The 27,394-nt window shown below is 39.0% G+C and overlaps 1 protein-coding gene across 3 annotated transcripts in view; it reads right to left on the minus strand.

The window, feature by feature from the left end:
- Window positions 1–27,394, minus strand: part of LOC119789924 (low-density lipoprotein receptor-related protein 8-like) — a 179,767-nt gene that overhangs the window by 81,170 nt on the left and 71,203 nt on the right. For all 3 annotated transcript variants that reach the window (XM_038295123.1, XM_038295124.1, XM_038295121.1), the window contains exon 4: window positions 1,372–1,500. In XM_038295123.1, coding sequence (XP_038151051.1) covers window positions 1,372–1,500 — 129 coding nt within the window. The remainder of the gene's footprint in view (window positions 1–1,371; window positions 1,501–27,394) is intronic.

A 27,394-nucleotide genomic window follows, 5' to 3' on the forward strand; every position in this document is an offset into this window, starting at 1 on the left:
TTTAACAATGATACCCCCCCAATGTTGATAGTTTGTAATTTCTGCAGACTGCTGAGCTGGAGCACAGACATGGCAGGGGACACATGGCAGGGGACACAAAGAAGAAAAATCAATGCTTTGGAGGTTTAGATTTGATCTCCACAAACACTAAAAAGCTTCTAATCCTCACAGACAACATCCTTCAGGTTGGTCCTCAGCCCAATCACTCTTCAGATAAACTGGTCCGAGCAGCATTTAATAGCTCTAATTTGTGATGCTATCAAGCCCCATTCTTTGCTAATGCTACAGCCAGCCGCGCCCTCATGGCGATTGCTTGGCGGCATTTGTCCCTGCAGGGATTTCGAGCCTTGGACAACAACCTGCTGCCTGCCCTTGTGTCACTACTGAGTGGCTTAAGACTGCCACATCAATACAGACATTAGAGACAGAACAGGATTAGTACAGGCTAGACTGGGTCTCAATGAACAGCGCAGTAAAAAGCATCTAAGGGAAGAAGGTGTTATACTGAAAGAGTTACTACCGCTTGATTCAGCATGAGTGAACCAGGGCCACTCTAACCTCTGAATGTCATTCAGAGGATAATCACACAATTACTGCTATACAACATATTAAATCGTTGTTAATCAGGGCATCAAAAAATGAAAATGTTTTTAATCAAGTGCCTTTTATAATACTCATTTCAATTCTGTAAATTGTGTTTTTCCTGACTTGATTAAAGCAAAAAAATGACAATAATGAGATTTTTTTTATTATTATTATTTAAGAAAAATGTCTGCCACTCCCACGGCCTTCAGTTCTAAACACCTTCAGATTTGTTGCCTCAATCTTATTTTCCTGACATGAAGAGGAAACCAAGTGAGGGAAAAAAAGCAGCAGATTGTTCACGGCTCCTCAGAAGTAGGCCAAGGATAGTCCTCGGAGCGATTTGGGGGGTGGGGAGGTTACTATACGTGCGAGTCATGTGATTGGCTGAGCGTAAGGTGCCTCGTATTTGATGGCTCTTAAGAGTCACGGAAAGTTTAAGAACTGTACGAATAGCAATGGTAGAAATCCTTCAAATTTCACCAGAAAACTCCCCAAACCTGATGCCTCACGACACAAATGATTTACAATCAAAATGCAGGTGACTGAAATCTCAATTCCCTTCACATCCTTCTGATTACACACTGACTTATCTACTGAGCTTTAATGTGTTGGACCTTTATCTAACAAGATAAAAGAGGTAAAACAGAATTTAAAAGGAATCTAAGCTTCCTTTCTGTTTCCTCAGGAAGACTTCAGCAGAGCTGTGCTCCTGAGATGTAATCAGCTGTAAAACAAAACAAAACCCTCAGACATTTGTTTACAGGAGGGCAACTTTGTGAAGCTCACCAGCTGCGCAGTCCTCCTCGTCCGCTCCGTTATCGCAGTCTTTCTCCCCATCACATCTCCATGACAACGAGACACACTTGTTGGTGGATCCCCCGCAGTCAAATTTCTCCGGAGGGCACGTCTGTTTGCCTGTGGATGGAGATCAAAGAGACGGGGGAAGATTTCCGCGGTGAATTTATGGTTTTATAAAATAAACCATGAAACTCAGCACCTGTGCAGCAGTTAAAACTCATCTGGAACTACAACAATCCGGCCTGTTTATTTCACCGTCTGGGCTGCCTCCACAGCAGGGATGCATGCAGACGGATCCTAAGATACAGCTAACACACATTTGGCTGAAAACGCAAAAAAATTTAAAACCCACCCCCCCACATTCTTCTCCCTCTTTTCCTGCCAATCTGTTCGATTTGGCACAGCCCATTTGCTCCTGATTACAGCGAGTTTAAATGTGCCAGGGTGGTAAATTATAAACCTCTGCTTACAGGGCAGCCCTAAGCTAAAAATCAGAGGCACAACCTACAAAGGAACATGTTTTAACTTTATATCATTTATGAATAAAAATTAAAGATATTAACTGCTCAGAAGGTTGGAAAAAAATCGGAAACATTTGCAGACAGTGACAGATAAGTCAATCAGAGAGTTGGGCGTGCAGGTGGCGCAGTAGCCTCGTGAGACCATCCTGATCTCGTGAGCTTTCAAGGTTTCATTCGCAGATCAGTCTGGAGACTCTCCGTTAAAGAAAATTTGGAGCCGCTCACCAAACGAACGTCCAATCAGCGTTGGCTTTGAGGCGGGTCGAGGTGTGACGCAACGAGAAGCGGGTCAGTTCAGTCTAAAGAACATGGCTGCTTCAGCCGATGAAACTAGCGTTAGCGTGGCTATCGAGCAAATTTAATGGGAATTACACAGTATTTCTTCACTGAAAGTAGAGCAAAACACTGCTCTGGAGGCTTTTCTCAGAGAAAAAGATGTTTTTGCTCTTCTCCCAACTGGTTTCGGCAAGAGTAGCCTGGCTTGTTGTTGTGTTTTCGTCGTCGCTCTGTTAGTACGTCATATGCTTCGTTGATCTGATTGGTTTATTTGGCCCGTCTATCACCAACATAGGCCAATCAGCTAACCAGTATTTTCGCCCCTTCCCAAAATTACTTCAACGGAAGGTTTCCAGATGGATATGCGGAGCAGATCCAGCAAATCCATCTGGCGGAATCAGGTTAGCAGACAGTGACACAGAAGTCAATCAGAGAGTTGGGCGTGCAGGTGGCGCAGTGCTTAGCGTGCACGACTCGAATATGGAGACCTTAGTCCTTGACGCATCCAGGGTTTGAATCCGACCTGTGGTCCTTTCCTGTATGTCTCCCCCCCCTTTCATACCCCCTTTCCTGTCAACCTACTGTCGAAAAAACGAGCCACTGTTGCTGTAAAAACTAAAAAAAGGTCAAAACGAATATAGATGGGAAAAGACAAATGCTTAAAGATGCTAATAGACAAAAAAAAAGCCTTTTATGTAGAGGGAATGGGTTAACAAACTGGGGATAGAGATCGCTGCTAACCATGCTAATCGCTAAAAAGAAAATGCATGTCACTGCTTTGCCTCCTAATAGATACCTGGTAAAAGCTATGGTTCATTTTAGAACAATATGAAATAATGTGCATTCTCATCTGTGGGGTGAAAATTCAAAAAACTATTTTTCCCTTTTTTCAAATACTAAAGGAGATATAATTTAATTCTTTTACTTGGATATTCATTGCACAGATATCCCTGGCCCACTTATTGCATTTTCTCCCTGCCAGCCTATTTACAGCCCCCCCCCCCCCCCCCCCCCCCCCCCCCCCACACACACACACACACACATATATGCAGGCAAGTCCATTATTTGCTGTGGGCAAAGGAAGAACGAGCTCCATAATGAACATCATTTGTGTTCTAATAGAATCTCTGATGCCTTCGCTGGTAATGTTAGCTGTACATTACATTGTGGGTTATTGAGGTAGACAGCGAGGGAGTCTCTGAGGCCGTGTTTTAACACACACTACATCTGTTCGTACAGTTAGAACATTGCATTCATGTTGAATTTGAATTCCCGCTTATCTCATACAAATCCGATAGGATGAAGATATGGCTTAGAAGAAGAGAAAACCCCTCTACTGAAATGAAACAGTCATGTTAGTGGATGCTTTATTATAATCAGTAGAAGTCCTGTTACACAGGGTATGCTTTTAAAAGACAGAAATAAAAATGTGCATTTCAAATTTCAATTCAGACTGTCGTGGTTTTGGGCAACAGGATCTGAGGTTTTATCCATGGGCGTAGGTTTGCATAGGGACCATAGGGACAAGTCCCTACCAACAATTAGATGAGAATACCATGTTTATAATTTACAATACAGCATTGTTGCAGCAGTAGAGGAGGAGTATTGACAGACGGAAACATGTTTTATCTAAAATGGAAAATGTTTATTTATTTTTTACAATCTTGGTATGATTCTTGCTCTAAGTTGGTCGCTCTGTGAGCTAAATACATCTTTTAGAGTCTCGATTCTCCATAATGATCAATCGATTATTAAATTTGTTGACATTATTTCAATAATTGATTAATCCAATGAATAGTTTCAGCCATAAATAAAATACCTGAAATGGGTTAAACAGAGTAACTACAGCCTAGATGTAGAGCTTGCAGAGTGAAGTTAATATATTAAATGCTTAGTGTCAGTTCCTCTTCTATTTCAGGTGCTCATGTAAATACAATACATTTATTTGGCGTCCCTTGAATCTATTATTTTGTTTTGCTTTAATGATACAAAGAGAACATTTAAAAGATAAGAGTGGGTTTTAACTCTGTTTATCTCTGCACAATTCTATATCTTCAAAAAATATCCACACATAACAGACATATTTAGACAATATTCTGTTAAATAGGCACAGATTTACCTACTGTCTTAGGTAATTTCAATTCAAACCTTTTCAAAGTGGAGAAAAGTCCTATTTCCTCATTCATCAGAGCCAGTAAAGCATCAGTCATTGATAAACAGCACCTAGTGTATGCAGTGCTTATAAAATTTGTATAAATGTAGCAAGAAATGCTGATTTTCTCTTTAAACGAAATACACCCTGATTTTCATGTCAAGCATAATAAAACGAGCATGCATATTTTTGCAAAGGACCAATGAATTCAGACCAACAGTGTCCCTACCAAAGTTGAAATCAATCCTACGTCCTTGGTTTTATCCACGTCTTGTGTATAAAAGACCTTGTTCTTATTGTGGTTTCTCTTAGGAGAACTGCAGTTCTGAATGCAGGGGCCTTTATGGAAATACATTAACCAACATAACCCTGCTAAGACAAGGCATAGCTATAGAATAGATAATGAAGACTAAAGTTTCATAAAAAGACAGATTAAAATCAGTTTTCACCTAATGTTAACATCTGATTGGATCTATTTTCTAATTCTGTTAAATGCACAGTTACATAAAAACTGCCATGTTATAAAAGCCTGGATTTTCCATGTATCTCACAATATTATGTGACCTAAGTTTCACCTTTAAACAGTTAAAAATACAAAATTTCTAAATAATATTTACTGGTCTCTGTTATAATTTATCAGTTCCTCCTTTTGTATTTACGTTTTAACCCAGTGAAGCTGAAACTATGTCCTCATGAAGAGTTATGAATAAAGCAACTTTACAGATAAAGATGTTCTTCATCTCAAATGTACATTTTCTACACAGTTGTCTAAGTGGGCTGTTCTTTTGGGCAGTGGGTAAGATTTAGAGCCTGTATACTCCAGCTAACAATACTAAAATAATCGACAAATCAAATTTCTTCAACCCCAGTCTTCATGATAAAAATAAATAATCAACAATTAACAATAGAAACGCCTTCAGAGGATGACATTTAATTGGTTCTGTTTAGGGCTGGGTTAAAAAATCGATTTAATCGATTTGAATCGATTTCCCTTTCAATAATAATAATAAATCGATCCATAATAATACGTCTTTCCATACATTCATGACTTCTTGGGTCCCGCGAGATCTCATCACTGCGCAAGAGGAGTGCACCAAAACAATATGGCTGAATCTCTGAAATCACCGCCAAGAAGTTTGAAGGCAGGTGTCTGGAAATATTTTGGATTTAAAAAACAAAATGACAGCAGTGAACTGGATAAGAGCAAAACAGTTTGCAAGATTTGCAACGCAGAAGTGAGGTAATGTGGAAACACAACGAATCTTCGAAACCATTTAACGAGACACCACTCAGCACAAGCACAATCTGATTCAGCCATGAGGCAAATGCAGCTCAAGAAGGCATTTGATATCAAGTTACCAGCAAACTCCCCGCGTGCCCAGAAAATAACTATGGCTATCGCTATTCAGTGTGTTTGTTGCCACTTTATTTACACAGCTTGCTCTGTGGTTTGAGTTGATTTGGTCAGGTCATGTTAAATAAAACATACATGATTAATGTAACTGCGTTGGGTTTAATTCCTAATGTAAATATGTAAATTTTTTAGTAATGCTCCAAGTTTGAGCTAGAAGTTTCTACTATTTGCAGCATTGGTTCTTCTGAGAATGTCTTCCATATCAAGGAAACGAAACAATAATTGTGAATCGAATCAAATCAATTTGGAAAATCTGAATCGATACCCAGCCCTAGTTCTGTTGAAACTTCTCAGTGGGAAAAGACAGTCAGGGGCCATTTTTTATCCACCATTTGATTAACCACATCAACCAAAGTACTTTAGGATACAGGATGGCTATTAATTCCAGATTTGAGCTCAATTTGGAACTAGAGGGTTTGTTCCTTCATCCAGAACCCTAAAAACTTCAGTTACAGGAAGCTGCATCACTGAAGCAGCTGAACAAACAAGAACAAAAAGAAACATTTCAACTACTGACATTTCAAATACCCCCGAATGTATACAATACATACAACAAACTATGGCTACAGATATTAATTTATACATTTATTTGTGATGAATTGAGATGATTTTAGTGAATAAAAAAAACTAATATTTTGAACTTATAAAAAACATTTGTTGCACATTTAAAATAAACTTTTAACAAAACCATATTAAAAAAAAACCCTCATATCAATGCTTACAACTATGGAAACATGATTAACACTGATAGAAGTTTCCACTCTAAGTTTCTTGAAGATTTAATAAGAAAAGAAAGGTAACAGAGGGCAAACAAGCAATACCTAAGAACTCAAATACAATCAAAAATTCTATTCAATTTAATTTATATATATAGCGCCGATTCACAACACATGTCATCTCAAGGCACTTTACAGTTCATAATGTTTTCTATCTAAGGAAAACCAGTTGATTGCATCGACTCACTGACTCGACTGCAACCCCTCACACTAAGGATGCTTGTAGTGATAGCGGAGAGAAAAAACTCCCTTTTAACAGGAAGAAACCTCCAGCAGAACCAGGCTCAGTGTGAGCGGCCATCTGCTGAGGCCGACTGGGGTTCAAGGAGACAGAAGCAGAGATACAAAAAGTCCAGGAAACACACAGTCAGGCAGATGAGCTCTGAGCCAGCTCCCATGTCAGAGGATGAAAAGAGCACAACCAGCCAATCACAGTCAGAGAAACAGGACTACACTGGAAAAATAAGCCAATCTCCAACATCTATAAACAAGGGTGTTGATGGCAGCAGCACAGCTGATATGAAAAAATGACTAGAATAACACCAAATGTAAAGAAAACAAACGGAAACTCAAAGATAAAACTTAACCTTTGATAGGGTAAGTTACTGTTTTTGATCCCTTGCATTCCCCTAAAAATGGAGTCCCCCCCAATCCCTCAGTGAGGTCTACGTAGAAGCCCAAGATCTATATACAGCCATTCAGCAAAGATCCTGCTACATGGCTGTTAGGGGTGGAACGGTTCACAAAATCCACGGTTCGGTTCGATTCACGGTTTCGTGGTCACGGTTTTTGGTTCGGTTCGATTCGGTATATGTTGATTGTTACACCGAAATCCCATAAAAATTTATGAAATTAATGAAAAAATCCCCCAAAAAATAATGGATTGTAATTATTTTAAATGATCCGCGGAAACCCTGGATCATTTCCGTATGTTTTGCTGCTTTGAATTTAATCATCTCGCGCATGCTCTCTACCATCTCCAAGGAAGTCAGAGGGGAGCGGACGGGAGCCACAGCGGAGGCTGTAGGCTTTGCTTTGAGCAGCCGGTCTGATGCGCAGCGGGGCGGAGCGGGGGTTGCTGACTAAGTATGAGGGATTTCGGGGTTAGCATGACATGTTGATCATGTTGCTGTTAGCATAAACAAAACATGTTGCACAAAGCTGGCACAGTGTTGCACTTTTATCCACAACTTTCTTTCCGTCATCATAGCTCACTCTAAATGCAAAGTGGTCCCATACAGCAGACCTATAAAGTGCTGCTGGCGCGTCTTCCAACTCCTGTTCTTTCCCACTCACCATACCCACACAATTCTCCACAACAACTGATTTTTTTCCCTGCTACACCCGGCTACGCTGCTTCGCTTCTTCTTCTTCTTCTTCTTGTTTACTACTGGTGGTTGGCTTTGGTCGCAGTACCGCCACCTTCTGCTCTGGAGTGTAATCGCTTCCCCTATGAGAAAAAGGAGCAGCGCATGAACCGAGCTATACACACGCGAATCGAACCGAGACAGTCGAAATGAACGGTTCTGACGGTTTTCATAAATGGTCCCATCCCTAATGGCTGTGCATCTTATTTTGGCATTTGACCAATTAGATAAGCCCTTGAATGATATATTACCAACTGTAAATTAAGTTGTAAAATAAATTAAGACAAAAAGGAAAAAAAGCTGATTGAAAAGATAAAAGGTAAAGTTAAAAAGTTAATAAGCCTAGTAACAATTATATTTAGGTTTATAAACTAAAAAATGTAAGTGCCAGTACCAACATTAATGCCTCTAAGGTTATGTTGTACCAAAAAAACATTTGTTTCTTTCACTCTTTTCATGAATTTCTTATAGAAGCACTTTGAATTTGTGCAAGTTGGCGTTTCTTGTTATTACATTGACATTCATTTTTGCAATCAACATATTTTTTGAATGTTACAAAGGTAATAAGGTCTTGTGCTGGATTCCAATAACACTACTGGCTTCAAATTTTGATTTTCAAAGTATTTTCTGAGTCCCCTATAAAGGGTTAAACAGAACCAAAACCATGATATTATCTTTCGCCTTCAAATAATGCCGTCCTTCCCGCAGTCAGAGGTTGACACTAGGAAAGAGGAGGAAGGCTGGGAGACAGGTTGTCTCTGGGGAAAGGGAGCATTAAAGATAGCTGAGGCAGCCGGGCCATGACCCCTTCAAAACACAGAATAAAAAAATCACTCTTCTACATCAGCAAAAACTTCAGAAAACAAGTGTTGCAGTTTTCTGTTAACTAGGAAGTGACATTTACTCCATGAACAAACTGTGGGCTGAAAAACAGCTGCAGGTAAATGTCAAATAGATCATTGCAGCTCTAAAGGGATTTCGGAAAGATGGAGAGAGCTAAAGTTTGCTGTGCGACGTGCTGTCAGTCAACACTGCTGACAGATGTGCTGTATTACAATAAAACCCTGGTAAATGTCCTTCAGTATTACAGTGGATGAGAAAGTATCACGGTAACAAATAAGCGGTGTGATCATCATGCAGCTCTAAATTAGCGAGACAGAAAAAAGAAAAACATTGAGTCAAGATGTTAAATGTTTTCCGCCACTTCAATGGCGGCAACAGCGACGTACATCTTTGTTCTCCGACTCGTCTTTTCCAGTCAAACCTAATTTGCTTCTTTGGAAAAGCAACCGTCAAGCGGTGACAAGTGGACTATGTAAATGCCGAACCGGAAAGAATGCTCACAGATGAGTGATGTTTGAGCTCCACAGAATTCGGGGGGCTGCTTGAAATTCAGAAAACATAAAAAAGATGAAAGAGGCGAAGAGGAAAGAATCTTTGAAAGAGGAAATAACGTTTCTCCGCAGTGAATCTTATCTCTGTGTGGAACCTCAGAGAGAATGATGAGCAAAATAAAAGCGTGACAATGAGAAAAGGTAAAACACAAAGGACAGGCAGAGATCTGAGAAAAAAATGATTCCATGAACAGGAGGAGGAATATGGGATCTCAAGGGAGGAGAGGGAGGGAAGGATTAGTGAAGAAACAAAAGTGTCTTTCCCATGTTTGTCCCCTAAAGCTAAATCAAAGCCATCCATACCAAGTGGAAAGAGATGGAGGAGGAAGAGCAGACTGAGCAGAGAGCCGAGCAGAATCTGAATCCACCCAGTGAAGGTTGAGCTGTCCTTTCCTTTTAAGTGATGGCTCCTTAATGAAGCGTGAGCTCTACTCCTCCAGACTCCAAACAGATAGCAGACCCACGTTGTGCCGTCTCATCCACCACCTGAAAGCTAGAGCTAATGGAGTCTGGTTGGAAAAGTTAGCAGCTTTATAAATTTGTGAATTTAAAACAGACAAATTAAAAAGAAAAAAATCTGCCAGGCTTGGAAAATTAAGAGACACCTAGTCAAAAGTTCTGATTAGTTCTTATGCAAAACTAAATTCCTCAACTACACTTTTTTTTTTCTTCATCATGTTAAATCAAAGACTAAAAACCTTAGAAAAATGGAGCCTAGGCGGAAGTTGAACTAAAGAAACTGATTGCTCTCTTACATCCACCTACCCGCGTCCACGAAAGCCAATCTGCATCCAGAGTTCATATTAAAAGGCCTCCAATCCACTGTGGATGCGCTTTGTGACTTAATTCAGATGACACCGTTTCAACCCTCCTCTACCATCGTAGCTAAAGCTTCATCAGAGTGTCATTCCTCCCGGACTCTCAGTGCGTTCAGTGCGGTCTCATCTCAACCCGTTTGTCAGAAGACCGCCATGTTGAGCCTGGTGGTTTCTTCCCAATGGGTAGTTTTTCCTCTCCACTGTCGCTTCATGCTTGCTCATCATGGACAGGTTCTCTCAACCTGTGTTATCCAACTGGACTTCCATCTTCCAGGTCCCTGAGTGAAGCTCTAGTATCGGCTCACGCAGTCCCCTGGATCTCCCCATAAAGCTCAGCAGACCGTCTCACTAACCAGCAGTCTACAGACTGACCAACTTCATCTATCTCTGCTCCACCACCAGTTTCAGGCCTGGGGGGAAACAGACCCATTCTTTGCTCCTGTTCATGCATGTCTATCAAAATTCAGCGCCATGTTTCCTGCCGAGGTCTGAGCACCAAAGACAGAGTAATTGTATCAATAAATTTCTCCTAACTGACTTTTCTCTTAATGAGAGTTTTTCAGATTGAACTAATAAAAGTCAAAATCTTTAATCAGAGGCAAAATGACAGTAATGTTTGCCTAATTATATAAATAAATGATCATTCTTCTTTAAATTTGTGAATATATACGAGTTGATTAAATTGCTTGTCGACTCCATTGTTTGATTCCACCTCGATTCTGGCAAAGTAACTTGTTTGTTTATATTTAGCTCTGTCTCTGCATCATTGTCACTCATTCTTCTCACCTGTGCTGCTCCGCTCTCATCATCAGTGTTCATGTCCTGCCTATTTAACCAGACCTCAACCGAGTTACTGTTGCCAGATTATTATACAGCCTTACAGCGAGTCGTTCCTCCCATGCCTGATCCCGATCCTGCTTTGTTCATATTAAGCCTGTTAAAGGCAGTGGTGGGTAGTAACTGGTTACATTTATTTAATTTTAAAATAATGTACCTTTAGGAGTGGTTTTTACAGCATTTTACATTTTCAAATATTAATCGTCTCAGATTGAATTTTAGGAATGATTATTTTTATGATGAATTCTTATCAGAACTGAAGAAACCCCTTGGATGAGAGGCGAAACATCATCCAGAAAACGTCCAGTTTCCTAAACTGAACTTATCAGGCAATTCTCATTAGCCTGGTTTTTATTTTCATGTGTCCCCGCCCCAGGCACCACACATTTCACCAAACTTTAGAATCACTCTCTCCAGTTGGGCATTTCCTCTTCGGCTCAGGCCAGCCAGTGTAGCTACCAGATCTGTTCAGGGCATTGCCTCTGCTGATGTTAAATTATAACAACACTGCTCAGACAAACCGTATTGCCATCATTTCATTAGAATCAAATCTTCTCGGGGGTCTCTTTCTATCATTACCTATAGTTGCTTCTATTTCACATTTTCTTTTGTGACCAAAAGTAGCCGAAAGTAGAAATCAATCATCCTGAATCTTGAAGGCACTTCATTGTAAGACAGACTGAGATGTGCCATTTAATGAGATCATAAAATCTGTTTATTTAATGCTGTGTCTAAACATCCACAGTAACCCCTCAATCATTATGTGGAGCGGGAAATATATAGTGGACTTTATAGTGAACTCTGTTAACCCCCCAGAATGGTGGATTGTCGCCCACAGTATGAATGCTGCAGACACTGTGACAGGTGGCTAATTTTCCACGCAGAATATCCTTGCATCAATCATAATCGGGGTTCCTACAGCATAAGGCAAATTAAATTCTAGACTTTTTAAAACTTTTTAATGCCACTTGAAATAAAAATTTAAGACCAAATTCACAAGAAACACAAGAAAAACCTGCTTGCGACAACTTAACCCAAAGGTTTACTTTAACATAAACCACTTCACTAATGTTTCAGATTTTGAAAAGCTTCCCATACAGGAAGAAAGCTAAAAACACACAAATGACAGATATATTTTAACAATTATTTAACTGAATTCACAAACTTTGTTTTAGCAGGGAACAAAACAAATCAGTTTTAAAGCCACAACATAACCAGTGCTAAGTCTTTTTTGCAGCTATTTTTCTTTGTATCGTTTTCTTAGTATGTTTGATTTGGTGATAAGTGGAGGCGTTGCAGAGACAAGGGTGGAACTAAACTGAGAAATACCGGCTGTTTCTCTGTAACTCCATTTTGACGCTTTGTGTTTCGTGCTTCGCATGTGCGAATCCACTGCCTTAATTACCATCGTTCCGAACTTGAATGATTTCTTGCATAAAATCCACTGAGCCTCATGTATGTTCCCTGGTTTTAGCCATGGAGAAAACTCTTGGCTGGAGACAATTTTCGTAACATTTACACTTGCTCATATTTTCCAGACAAAAAGTTAATGGCGCATCTCCCAAATGTCCCGGCCGCAACAACGCTTTTATTGGTTCCGCAATTGGGACGGAACTAATAATGGCAAGCTGTTATTTTTTTTAAATAATAAAAAAAAAATGTCAATTTTAACGTTTTATTTAGATTACAAAAACAAATCGTAATAAAAATGATCCTATTTACGATGTTTTAAAAATTAAGACCTAGGAATTTTAATACCAATTAAGACCTTAGTTTTATTTTTGAAAAATTCAATGCCTTTTAAGACTTTTTAAGGACCAGCGGGAACCCTGATAATGAGCCCTTAAGGCACCGTCCATCTATACTTGCATGGATGTTGGTTGGTGCTGCCCTTTGCCAGCTTTCACTGGGCCAAAGGTAAGGTGCAGTCTACTGTAAACAGGTCCCTAGTCCATCACAATCCACTAAGAGCATAAACACACTGTGGGAAAAAAGCAGGAAGACCTGTACCTCCTTGGCACAAAGTGTTCCCTGATGCAGTTAAGACCTAGAGTGAATAAAACCAAACTTAAAACACCTCTGCTTTTGATAGCATCTGCTTACTGCCAGAGGATGACCTTGACAGGTCTCTGTTTGGAGCATTGAAGTGCAGGTCAGCCAATTCAAACCTCTGGAGCGGAAATAATGACACCGACTATATGACAGTTTGAGATTGAAATACTGCCAGGTTATCTCATCTGCCTGAAACTACAGAAGTTCATATTAGTGGGAGTTGTTATGAAATCAAGTTATAATAAAATATGACAAAAACTTCATTATGCTGTAGTTCCGCATCACCGCCTTGGATAGAAGACTCATGTATTAAATAAAAAAAATACCTGAGCTGTTTATTAAACTGCTGTAGGAAATAATTTAAGATAAAGATGTATTAGAGGAGAATAATTGTTGAGGGGAGGGATGAGAAGTGGATTTCAGAACTTTAAATAAAGCACAAGTCACATGTCAAAACAACAATATTCTCAACAGTTACGAGATATTAGAAGTAAACCTATTAAAACACATCACTTCAAAACATTAAAGCTGACAGGCTCACAGAAAAATGCACTTAAGCATCAAACAGATTAGCTTAGTTTTTGATTGATATGTTGAATGCTTTTTTCATGTGTTGTAGCTGTGGCGGTGTTATCTTTCCAATTGAAGGCAGGAAGATTTTTTTGTCCAAAAAAGGGTTAAATGTCAGTGGATTCCAACCTTCTGGTAAAATAAAGCTTTAAAATACCAGAAAAATAAAAGTCATTGACTCCCAGCAGGATGTGAAAGTCAATATCTGTGAGTCTTATGAGGAAACTTCCCTCATAGAAAAATCTATACCCTACTCTAAATTATATAACACATGAGAAATTACATTAAAAGCAGAACACAGGGGCTCAGTATTTTTTCTTTTATTTAAATCATTTAAATAATGGAAGACTCCTGAAGGAAAACAGCAGAGTTCACTGGTGGCTGTCACCTCCTAGAAATTCCTCTAAAATCCCAGAGGACCGACTGACAGACAGACTTGAGCTGAACTTATTAATTTTGTCAGAGAGTATCATGTAGCCGCCATCCCACCTCACTCTAAAATCCGTGAAACTTTTCACATCGTGGGAGCAGAGGAGCCTCGGCACAGCTGGCTGCAGTGGCCCACTTCCTCTTCGATTACACGCTAATCTAATTTGAAAACCAGCAGCTCTGGCACTTCACATTTCTCCAAAGAATCTTTTTTTTTTGCTTTTCTTTTTTAAACGCTCGTGAGTTACTCGTTCCGTGTGGCCCAGATTTGAAATCAGCAGAACAGTGCTACTCTAGCGTGTAATTGGGTATCCAATCAGTGAGGCGGAATGACTTCAGCACAGATGTCTGCGGAACAAAGTTCAAAATGTCTGTGTGCAAGCATGGTGGTTTGTAGCAAATATTTGGGTACATATGAGATCCAAAAAAAAAAAAAAGACAAAATCTAATTGGATCTGGACCTGTATGACCTGCATATTTTCTACATGTGACACAGACCTCTTGTCATGCAAGAACTAGTTAAGCTGTGTAAATATTCCAGACTAAAGGCATAACATTTAGTAGCTCTGATCAGTCATGTCCAGGCTGGTTTGTGTATGATAAATACAACCTAGGAATTAAGAGATACACTACGCTGACTAAAGTACATTTGTCTAATGGTATACTCTTTGTAGCTGTGATAACTTTAGTCTCTCTTTAAAAATATTCCACTAGGTTTAGGGTGTTAATAGCAGCAGAAGCACATTAAGGAGATCAATCACTAACATTGGCCATTTCATTAACCCCATAATTCAATTCAGTTTATTTATATAGCACCAAATCACAACATGTCCTCTCAAGGCTCTTTACAGAGTCAATTCAACTAGATCATACAGTTAAATTGATAAAAAGTTTTCTATCTAAGGAAAACCAATTGATTGCATCGACTAATTCACTCAAAGGCAATCCCTCACACCAAACATGCTTATAGTGACAGTGGAGAGGAAAAACTCCCTTTGAACAGGAAGAAATCTCCAGCAGAAGCAGGCTCAGTGTGAGCGGCCATCTGCCGTGGCCGACTGGGGTTCAAGGAGACAGAAGCAGAAATACAGAAAGAAGCAGAGATACATAAAGCAGCGGTATACCAGCTCCAGAGGCGACCACGTCCAGGAAAAACGCAGCCAGGCAAGGGAGCTCCGAGCCCGCTCCCATGTTGGCCCAGTTCATCCACACCAAACTTACTTACAAACGACCGACCCTTAACGGCAATCCCTCCCCTTTAATGACCGACCGTCAGAATCATAGACAGGTTTCAGATATTACAGGCTAACGATGGAACCAAATGACCCACTCATTGGTTACCATTTGCATGTTTCCAAGCGATACAAGGCTTTGTCTATATAAGACTCAAACTCACTGCGGATCCAGACATTTGAATTGAGAAAACTTCCTGGAGAGGTGGCGAAACGTCCTCAAATCTTGGAAACCAAGTCCAGTGGATATTTTTTTACTTTTACGGAACAAACTTACTCATCCATGTCTTTCTGGGCTTTTCTTTGTGAGTTCTCCATGTTTGCAAACTTCACAACCCTTAGAGTGCTCTTTCCTCATTTTCAATAAATCTTACTAAGAGCCACAAATGTTGTGATTTCCAGGATAAAAGGCATAATTTTTGATAAATATCTATGTAAGAAAATTGGTCTTTATTTATAAAGAACCACGGTTTGATGTTTTTTAAACCCGAACACATGTAAAACGCTTTTTCAAATTAAAAGTATTTCCTCCTTTTGATATTTGTGGACAACCATGAAGCAAAGTTTTATGTTTGCATCTTAATGACCAGAAAATAAATAAATAAAAAATAGGGGTCAACAAATGATCATTTAGACTTCATTTCCTTAACTTTGGGATAACACTGATCAGCAAACTTAGATGTGAAAAAGATCTTATCCACCAATCTTATTACCCTTTGCCGCTATCGATGTTCTAAAACCTTTTCAGTTCAATTTTAAAATGTTATATCTTATGTAGCTAAAGCAAGTATTTATTGCTTGATAAGCATTTTTTGTCTCCCAACAAAATAAGATTGAATCACTGAAGGCGTTTTGTGAAATTACAGAAACAGTTATTTTTCCAATATCAAATTTGGCATATCGGGCTTTTTCAGGATTGACGATGGTCCAGAAAAAGGTAAGTGCACCCCCGCTAAAAAAAACATTACTTAAGGTCGTACTTATGCAAAAATATAGAGCAGTTATTCTGTTAAAAAGTGCAAAAAGAAATGCCTAAAACCGGTATATGTTAAAACATTAACTGATTATTGTCTAAATAGCCACAGTTTACCAACCCCTGGTATAGAAGGAGGCCATCACCAAACTGTTCCAACCAAGTTGGGTGGATGAGTTCAGCTGATAAATAACAGCCCTATATCACAGCCCTAGCCTTGTGAGACCATCCTGATCTCGCCAGCTTTCAAGGTTTCACTTGCAGATCAGTCTGGAGACTCTCTGTTAAAGAAATTTGGAGTCGTTCACCAAACAAACGTTCAATCAGCGTTGGCTTTGAGGCGGGTTGAGGTGTGACACAACGAGAAGTGCAACAGTTCAGTCTAAAGAACATGGCGGCTTCAGCCGATGAAACTAGCGTTAGCGTGGCTATCGAGCAAGTTTTATCGGAATTACAGAATATTTCTTCACTGAAAGAAGAGCAAAACACTGCTCTGGAGGTTTTTCTCAGAGGAAAAGATGTTTTTGCTCTTCTCCCGACTGGTTTCGGCAAGAGTAGCCTGGCTTGTGGTTGTGTTTTCGTCGGCGCTCTGTTAGTACGTCATATGCTTTGTTGATCTGATTGGTTTATTTGGCCCGTCTATCACCAACATAGGCCAATCTGCTAACCAGTATTTTCGCCCCTTCCCAAAAATACTTCAACGGAAGGTTTCCAGATGGATATGCGGAGCAAATCCATCTGGCGGAGTCAGGTTATCACAGCCCCACTTTGGCACTAAAGTTTGAACAATGCAGCCTGAAAGGTGCCATTTTTCTTCCAACTGCCAGACCCCAAAACCCCTCCACTGGATGATCAAGGAAGCGATTTATCATTCCAGAGAAGACCTCTCCTTGCATCCAAAAATGGTGGCGGATTATTTGACACTGCTGCAGTAGACACCTTGCATTGGATTCAGTGGTGAAAGTCTTAGATGCAGATGTTTGGCTGTGAAAGCCATTTCCATGAAGCTCTCTACCTGCTCTTCTTCAGCTAATTAAAAGGCCATATGATGTTTGCAGATCTGCAGCTGTTGAACTGGAACACCACACACTGTCTGTCGACCCCACTTTCTAATTAAGTGGCTGAGTCATTCTCAACCGTTTTCACCTTATTATACTATCACTTACTGGGAAAATTTAGTTGTTTTTAATTGGTTTAGTGGCCCTACCAACAGAGCCCAAACTGAAAAAAAGAAAATTACCAAAGTACACATTCTTCTCCCGGAGTCTAAAAGCTTAAAACTATAATGAATGGTAAACTTATTCTTATCTCGCTCTTTGCCAGTTTAGGAGGATCACAGGGTCATACATTAGTAAGGCTAATCCTTACTTTAATTCCCATTTTTTGTTTTATTTTTACCAATTAGTTTTAGTTATGCTTTGAATCAGTCCATTCCCAGATCATATTTTGATTTCAGTTGAGAACAGTTAATTAAATACTGTTTTAAAGGAAGGGAAGTTCTGTGCAACACAGACTACATGATACCCTCATGCCTTTTTGAAGGTTGCAGAGAGACACTGGTAGTCCCAGGAGGCCTCCATATATATACTAGGAGTTGGAGCAGATCTGCTATATTTAAACTGATCTATTGTAAGTGACAGAAATGCCAATACTGTTATAATCATTATAGTTTAAATCCTCATGAATGTCCTTATTGGAGAAATAAATTACAATGAGATAAAGGGAGCTTTTTATTTCCAAATCACATGGAGTGAGCGGATTAAACCAACTCAGAGGTGAAGTAAGGTGGGATTAAAAGGTACCAGGACTTTTCAATTATTATTAGCTTGAAAGCTAAAAAAAAAAAAAAAAAAAAAAAAAAAAAATTACTTCTTTGTTTTTAGTAATTTGCAGGGTGGGCATGGTAAAAAAAAAAAAACTTTACTTAAAATAAGTGACATTTGTTTAACTTATTTGTTTTTTTTTTGGTATTGAAAAGAAAACATAGTTAGAATGAGTTCTTAAAACTCATTAAATACTGTTATATTTTTCATGTTCTGAAACTAATTAAACAAGGCTTAAGATTAACTGAAATATCTTAAGGAATAGTTTGGTGTATGTCCCCAAAATGAACCGTATCGTATTGTGCAAAACTTACCGTAATTTTCGGACTATAAGCCACGACTTTTTCCCCATTTTTCGACCTTGCGGCTTATATAAACATGTGGGTTATCTATGGACTTTTACAGGGTAATGCGGTACCTCCGGAAGCAGACTCCAAGAAAGACGGACATTGCGAGCGAAAGTGTGACACCCTCAATATGGAAAACAAGCGTTGAAATGCATATGATGTAGCTTTTAAGTTAAAGGTAGTCAATTTGGCAGTAAACGAAGGAAACAGAACCGCTGCACATAACCTTGGAATCAACGAGTCAATGGTGAGACGTTGGAGACGCCGGCAGAAAGAATTGTCTCAATTCAATTGTATTGAAATGTTAATAAATAGGAGCTTCCCCAAACAGTTGCCTCTTTCCCGACAATCCTCTCTGTGCACGAACCGTATGGTAATTAAACATAAAAAACCTGCGGCTTATAGTCCGATGCGGCTTGTATATGTACAGTGGGGCAAAAAAGTATTTAGTCAGCCACCAACAGTGCAAGTTCTCCAACCTAAAAAGATGAGAGAGGCCGGTAATTTTCATCATAGATATACTTCAACTATGAGAGACAAAATGAGAAAAAAAAAATCCAGAAAATCACATTGTCTGATTTTTAAAGAATTTATTTGAAAAATATGGTGGAAAATAAGTATTTGGTCAGTTACAAACAAGCAAGATTTCTGGCTCTCACAGACCTGTAACTTCTTCTGTAAGAGGCTCCTTTGTCCTCCACTCGTTATCTTCATTAATGGCACCTGTTTGAACCCGTTATCAGTATAAAAGACACCTGTCCACAACCTCAAACAGTCACACTCTAAACTCCACCATGGCCAAAACTAGAGAGCTGTCAAAGGACACCCGAAACAAAATTATAGACCTGCACCAGGCTGGGAAGTCTGAATCTGCAATAGGTAAACAGCTTGGTGTGAAGAAATCAACTGTGGGATCAATTATTAGAAAATGGAAAACATACAAGACCACTGATAATCTTCCTCGATCTGGAGCTCCACGCAAGATCTCACCCCGTGTTGTCAAAATGATCACAAGAACGGTGAGTAAAAATCCCAGAACCACACGGTGGGACCTAGTGAATGACCTGCAGAGAGCTGGGACCAAAGTAACAAAGGCTACCATCAGTAACACACTACGCCGCCAGGGACTCAAATCCTGCAGTGCCAGATGTGTCCCCCTGCTTAAGCCAGTACATGTCAAGGCCCGTCTCAAGTTTGCTAGAGAGCATTTGGATGATCCAGACAATGACTGGAAAAATATCATATGGTCAGATGAAACCAAAATAGAACTTTTTGGTAAAAACTCTACTCGTCGTGTTTGGAGGATAGAGAATGCTGAGTTGCATCCAAAGAACACCATACCTACAGTGAAGCATGGGGGTGGAAACATCATGCTTTGGGGCTGTTTTTCTGCTAAGGGACCAGGACGACTGATCCGTGTGAAGGAAAGAATGAATGGGGCCATGTATCGTCAAATTTTGAGTGAAAACCTCTTTCCATCAGCAAGGGCATTGAAGATGAAACGTAGCTGGGTCTTTCAGCATGACAATGATCCCAAACACACCGCCCGGGTAACGAAGGAGTGGCTTCGTAAGAAGCATTTCAAGGTCCTGGAGTGGCCTAGCCATTCTCCAGATCTCAACCCCATAGAAAATCTTTGGAGGGAGTTGAAAGTCTGTGTTGCCCAGCGACAGCCCCAGAACATCACTGCTCTAGAGGAGATCTGCATGGAGGAATGGGCCAAAATACCAGCAACAGTGTGTGAAAACCTTGTGAAGACTTACAGAAAACGTTTGATCTCTGTCATTGCCAACAAAGGGTATATAACAAAGTATTGAGATGAACTTTTGTTATTGACCAAATACTTATTTTCCACCATATTTTGCAAATTAAATTCTTTAAAAATCAGACAATGTGATTTTCTGGATTTTTTTTTTCTCATTTTGTCTCTCATAGTTGAAGTATATCTATGATGAAAATTACCGGCCTCTCTCATCTTTTTAAGTGGGAGAACTTGCACTATTGGTGGCTGACTTAATACTTTTTGCCCCACTGTACAAATCATGCAATTTAGATTCTGCGGCTTATATTCAGGTGAGGCTTATAGTCCGAAAATTACGGTAGTTGTTAAAGTGTCTACTTTTTTTAAATTTAACTTTATCAACTTGGTCATTGGGGTTCTATCTTACAGTTACTGACAGACAAACTCTTATTACTGTTTATATTCTCTAGACACCAGCACTCCTTGCGACCCCACTTGGGATAAGCGTGACAGTAAATGGATGGATGGATGTATATATTCTATTCTGGAGGCTGTATCCAAGCTCTGCCATCACAGTATAACCTGGATTACAAACACTACTTCAGACAAAGTTTTAAATTAGGGAAAATTTCACCAATTACTGAGATCAGCAGAGGGAAAAATAACGGGTTTCCTGGTGCAGCAAGAAAGAAATCTGGCTGAAACCATTTATTACACTTCATGCCACCAAGTGGTCGTGATATAAATTTCTATCTAGCAAAATGACAGAAGGCTTTTACATCATTCTGCCATTAAAAAAAAAACTAGCGAAAAAAAGTCAAATAAATTAATTATTTGGTGACTGAAATTAGATTTAAGACGTATTTAACCAGTGTGCTATGTTTAGCCAAAAAAGCTCCACCTTTAGTTCAGGCGCTATTTAAAAACGTTTGCCTCTCTGAAACCTTTTCAGACACCAATCCATCCTTGTTCTAAATTAAAACAATCATTTCAGCTCTTCAGAAAATACCGAAAGGCGCGATTCTCTCAGATTTGTATTTGTAAAAACTGTATTTCATTCCTTGTTACTTGTATTGTCATGTAAATCTATGTTGCAGTCAAAATTAGGGCAATTACTATGCCTATTTATGACTAAAGATTGAAGAAGAAGGCAGACTAAGCACTGAAAATGAACAATCAGTTGTTATTCACTTCTTTTCATCTGTGTAAACACATTTAAATGACTGTGTGGAGATCTGGGAAAAGTCTGTTGATGAAAACTGTATTCATTGAAAAAGAGCGAGAAACGTATAAATAAAACTAACATGCTGTTGCACTCTTTTACAGCCAAAACTGTCAAAATAAAAGTAAGCTTCTTGCTTTGAAACTCAAATCAACTCACAGGAAAACGTTGACAGAAATTAAAGGGTGAAATATGACGACCTATAGTGTAGTGTGATTGTGGCTTAATTTACCATATGAATTGGAACTAGTACATTTGTAGGTTTGTTAACTTAGATATATTTTTTTTAAATAGTTAACTATGAACATGAGCTAGTTCATTTTCATCAGTGTGAACTAAATTTTGAGCTTGTTCTTTTTAGTTATGAATTTTTATAACATTGGCAACACCAATGCAAATACTCACCCCTAATCGCTGGAAGGGGTGTAAATCACGTCCATTATGGCGATTCGATTCAGTATCGATTTCCTGACCCAACGATTCGATTATTTTCGATACTCAAGAATACACCACGATTCGATTCGATTATTTTCGATTAATCGATTAAATTTTAAAGACTTTTTTTTTAAACTTACAGGCTAAACAAAGTTTCAAGTTTGAAATAAATCAAGGAAAGCTGTAATATCGTTATGCTTTTTTTTTTTGAAACAGCAGCAAATAACAGAAGTAGAAAAGTTGCATCAAAAAATACTGCAAAAATACTGCAAAAAATCAGTGCAATGAGTTCAATGCAATACCTCGGCTCCAGACGTCCCGCCCCCTCCACAGACGCTCCGCTGCTCCTCTCCCAAATTGTAGCTGACCACAAACAGTGCCGCAGACAGGAGGCAGGCTTGTTTTGTTTTTATGACCGAAATTGCGGAAAACAACTCGTGAAGTTTGACCCGCTAGAAGAGCGAGGTGCACGAGAACGCTGGGACCCTTTTTCCACCTGGATCTCCGCTCTTTTTGGCCCTCATGTCCCTCCGTCGTCGGACTAAACTCTCCCCCACTTCCTCACCGCCTCGGCCGTATCTAGACCCACAGTGTGTAGCACAGACCACGCTTCAATATTGAGCATAATTTAAAAATGTCTGTGTCAAGCTCACTGCAACAAACTGCTGTAAGACAATAACCAGGAAGCGAGGTAGGAGGGCAAAATAGGTTTAGCGCCACCGCAGCACGGGAGGAGAATTACGTCCAGGAGCAAATGGATAAAAATAGACCGGAGGAAAAAAAAAGCATGAATCGATTCTCTTGAGGACGTGTCGATGCATCGGATCGTCGGCTGTTGGATCAATGCATCGATACAAAACGATTATTATTTACACCCCTTATCACTCGTTGACGTTACGAGATGTACCGGTAATAAACTCAAGGTAGACGTAGATCGGATTAGTTATGCTGCAAACTTTTCCTAAAAAGTAACCAATTAGAAGTAATATAAGTTCTTGGGTTGATTCCACCTTTAAAGTTACAAGAGGTAACACTAGTCTGCAGGAACAAATCCACACGCAAGTAGAAGAGAATTTAGAGGAGCATAAAAAAAAAAAAAAACAAGCTACGAGCAAGAAGAACGAGCATGAATTCACGCTTGTGAAATATTGGAATCTGCACACCTAAAACATTCAAAGTTCCGAGAAATTTACATGAATATGTCCTAAATAAAACTGCTAATATGCGTATTTATTAAATGTGTGCCTCTTTGGCAGAATTCTGACTTCATAGTATTACCCTCACAGTAAAATCGACTTTATGACAGAACCAGCTAAGTGTTAATTGGTTACTCCAGTTGTAAATGTATAAAATGACCTCCTATGAGTTCCCCTTCATCCATCCTCCTCTTCAGAGTGATTAAGTCACAGCAGGAGTCACTCAAACCGGAGACAGACAGCTGTGATGAAGATCTAATTAGGAAACCCCTGTTCAGTTCATGTTGTCGTGATCTGACTCCTTTCATGAGAAAATATTAGTAAGACAGCGAGAGGCAGCAGGGTTAGAGCTACTTATCATCAAGGTGTGCTTTTATGCGACACCAATCCCACAATGTTGAAAACAAACCCCCCGAAATTCATTATTTTACTATTTTTACTTATTTATTTGTTGCAAAGAAAAACACAATTTTGACTTCTGCAATTCAAACTTTGTAATTTAAAGCATCAACAGAACACGTGAGATTTCCAAATCAGGACACCTAGCTCTTTATTCTGCAGCCAAGATATGAAACCCTCCTTCATGAATTTTTTACTGGATTCTCAACATAAACACGTTCTACTTCCAAAGTCTTTTACTGTCTCTCTCCTTTAACTCTGCAGGACTCATTTGGGATTTTGCTTGGCTGCTACATTATTTAAATATTGAGACCAACAAAATTCACAAATTGCTAAGAAACTTAAAAGACAATCCTCTGAAAGATTCATTTAGATTTTTACCATTTCCTATTCAGCTCAGTAACACACACGCAACAAAAAAGAAAAAACTAAATTTGAAGTTGCAAGCTATAATTCAATTGATCAACATTAGTCAAACATATTGGGTTTCATTTTATAACCTTTCCAGTTTCCTACATTTTGGCCCTTTTTTCTAAATAAAACAAATTAAATTGAGTCCAATTTGCAGGACACTTTGCATACACACACCTTCCCAGCTCTGCTTTAAATTCTCCATGGGACTAAGACTTTCGAAATAAGTCACTACTCTTGTTCACTAGTTACCTTTCAGACCGGTATGAAACTGTCAACTATAATGGGACAGAATCTCCTATCCTTCCTCTTCAGTGCGGTTTACCACAAGGTTCCATCTTGGGTCCCCTGTTATTTTTAATATATGTTAATGACCTCCCCAATTTTTCAGATAAACTTTCTAAAAATCTTATTTGCAGAAAAACCCTAAAATTTGAATAAAGGTAGTTAATGAAGAACTTGACAAGTTATCCTCTTGGTTCAAGTCCAAGAAATTGTCACTTGACATAAAAAAAACAAGTTATATATTTTTTGGTTATAATTTTGATACATTTAAATCTCCAATGAAAATTCAAATTGATAATACTTCTATTAATAATGTTAGATCTGCGCGTTTCCTTTGTGTTATTCTAGATGATTCTTTATCATGGAAACCTCACATTAGTGCCATAAGTACAAAAATAGCCAAAGTGGTCGGTATACTAGGAAAAACCCAGCACCTGATTAACAAAATGTTGCACTTATGTTATATTATTCAATGTTATATCCATATGTTAATTAGTAGGGATGCACGATATTGGGATTTTGGCCGATATCCGATATGCCGATATTTTAAAACTCATGTAGCCGATAACCGATATCAATACTGATGTTAAAGCTGGAAAAAAATAAGTAGTCGGTGAAAATTGCAGTTTTGTTATCCATTTCTGACACTTTGAAAAATAATATACTCAAATATATTTTCATATGCTGATATCAAATCGATTTTTAAAAATGCGGTATCGATCTATTTTACTTCAAAATCTTGTGAAATTTCATCGTTCTGTTACAAACTCTTGTGATTCTTTGCAAATTCTTGTGAGATTTTGTTAGTAAAATAGATCGATACCGCGTCAATATATCAACATATAAAAATATGACAAAATTTTGTGAATTTTCAGGGGATTTCGTAGCATAACGATGACATATAGCAATATTTCATTAGTAAAAGAGATTGATATGGTGTTATTAAATGGCAATATATCAGCATATGAAGATATTGTGATATTTTAATGTATCAATATTTTTTCCCTCGTCTTTAGAAGTTTTTAAGTCTGTAAAAAAGACGTTTTTGAGGAAGAAGAAGAAGTAGTATTTTTTTTTTTTTTTTAGACTTTAGAAACTCAGAAGCTGATCAAATATCGGGTTAAATATCGGTGGGGTGGCCGATGTCCGATATTCAGTTTTAAGGCCGATACAGGCCGATACCGATAGGGGGCCGATTATATCGTGCATCCCTATTAATTACTGTAATGTTGCTTGGGCTAGCACCCACCCAACTAAACTTAAACCTCTTTTTCGACTTCAAAAGCAAGCTTTAAGACTAATACTTTGTGTAAATCGTAGACACCCCTCCCAACCACAGTTTGCTCAGGCAAGTATTCTTAGTGTTTATCAAGTGAATCAACTTCAAATAGCTTCATTCGTTTATAGCTCTATAAAAAAAAGTTACTTCCCCAGCACTTTAGTAATATTTTTACTTTTAAAAATGAGTTTCACCAGTATCCAACTCGTAGTAGTTGTCTTATCAGGCCTCCTTACTCTCGTACAGCTCAAACACAGTTTAGTGTATTATACAGAGGATCAAGGATATGGAACAGTCTTCCCACATCACTGACAAATATTTCTAAAGAACAATTTAAACGGAGAGTAAAATTGCTACTACTAAGTTGTTTGAACTTTCCATGTGGATTTGTGGTCTAAATGATATTTTAAATTGTTATATACAAAGAAATGCTGTTTTTTTGTTTTTACACAATATCATATAGATGTCTGAAATGGTGAAATATATTAGTTTTTATGGAGACTGCCACTCATTAAGCCCCTTAAAGGTTTTTAGGCAGTTGTCCATCACATTTTCTTTTTTAGTGAAACATTATTGTATTTTTATGTTTTTGTTGTGAAAATAAAATAAATAAATAAATTAATTAAAAAAATAAAAGATAAGGGCTTTGTATTGGACATTATTTATTTTGCTGGTAAGTTTAGGGGTCACAGTCTACATAGAAGACTAAAATGTATCCCAGATTTTAAAATGGAATTTTTTTAAATATTTTTTTTTAATATACACTATATTGCCAAAAGTATTTGCTCACCTGCCTTGACTCACATATGAGCTTAAGTGACATCCCGTTCCTAATCCATAGGGTTCAATATGACGTCGGTCCACCCTTTGCAGCTAGAACAGCTTCAACTCTTCTGGGAAGGCTGTCCACAAGGTTTAGGAGTGTGTTTATGGGAATTTTTGACCATTCTTCCAGAAGCGCATTTGTGAGGTCGCACACTGATGTTGGACGAGAAGGCCTGGCTCTCAGTCTCCGCTCTAATTCATCCCAAAGGTGTTCTATCGGGTTGAGGTCAGGACTCTGTGCAGGCCAGTCAAGTTCATCCACACCAGACTCTGTCATCCATGTCTTTATGGACCTTGCTTTGTGCACTGGTGCACAGTCATGTTGGAAGAGGAAGGGGCCAGCTCCAAACTGTTCCCACAAAGTTGGGAGCATGGAATTGTCCAAAATGTCTTGGTATGCTGAAGCATTCAGAGTTCCTTTCACTGGAACTAAGGGGCCAAGCCCAGCTCCTGAAAAACAACCCCACACCATAATCCCCCCTCCACCAAACTTTACACTTGGCACAATGCAGTCAGACAAGTACCGTTCTCCTGGCAACCGCCAAACCCAGACCCGTCCATCAGATTGCCAGATGGAGAAGCGCGATTCGTCACTCCAGAGAACGCGTCTCCACTGCTCTAGAGTCCAGTGGCGGCGTGCTTTACACCACCGCATCCGACGCTTTGCATTGCACTTGGTGATGTATGGCTTGGATGCAGCTGCTCGACCATGGAAACCCATTCCATGAAGCTCTCTGCGCACTGTTCTTGAGCTAATCTGAAGGCCACATGAAGTTTGGAGGTCTGTAGTGATTGACTCTGCAGAAAGTTGGCGACCTCTTCGCACTATGCGCGTCAGCATCCGCTGACCCCGCTCCGTCAGTTTACGTGGCCTACCACTTCGTGGCTGAGTTGCTGTCGTTCCCAAACACTTCCATTTTCTTATAATACAGCTGACAGTTGACTGTGGAATATTTAGGAGCGAGGAAATTTCACGACTGGATTTGTTGCACAGGTGGCATCCTATCACAGTTCCACGCTGGAATTCACTGAGCTCCTGAGAGCGACCCATTCTTTCACAAATGTTTGTAAAAACAGTCTGCATGCCTAGGTGCTTGAATTTATACACCTGTGGCCATGGAAGTGATTGGAACACCTGATTCCAATAATTTGGATGGGTGAGCAAATACTTTTGGCAATATAGTGTATATATATATATATATATATATATATATATATATATATATATATATATATA

Source organism: Cyprinodon tularosa, unplaced genomic scaffold (genome assembly GCF_016077235.1).
Source record: "Cyprinodon tularosa strain WSP-4 unplaced genomic scaffold, ASM1607723v1 ctg350, whole genome shotgun sequence".
Lineage (NCBI taxonomy): Eukaryota > Metazoa > Chordata > Actinopteri > Cyprinodontiformes > Cyprinodontidae > Cyprinodon > Cyprinodon tularosa.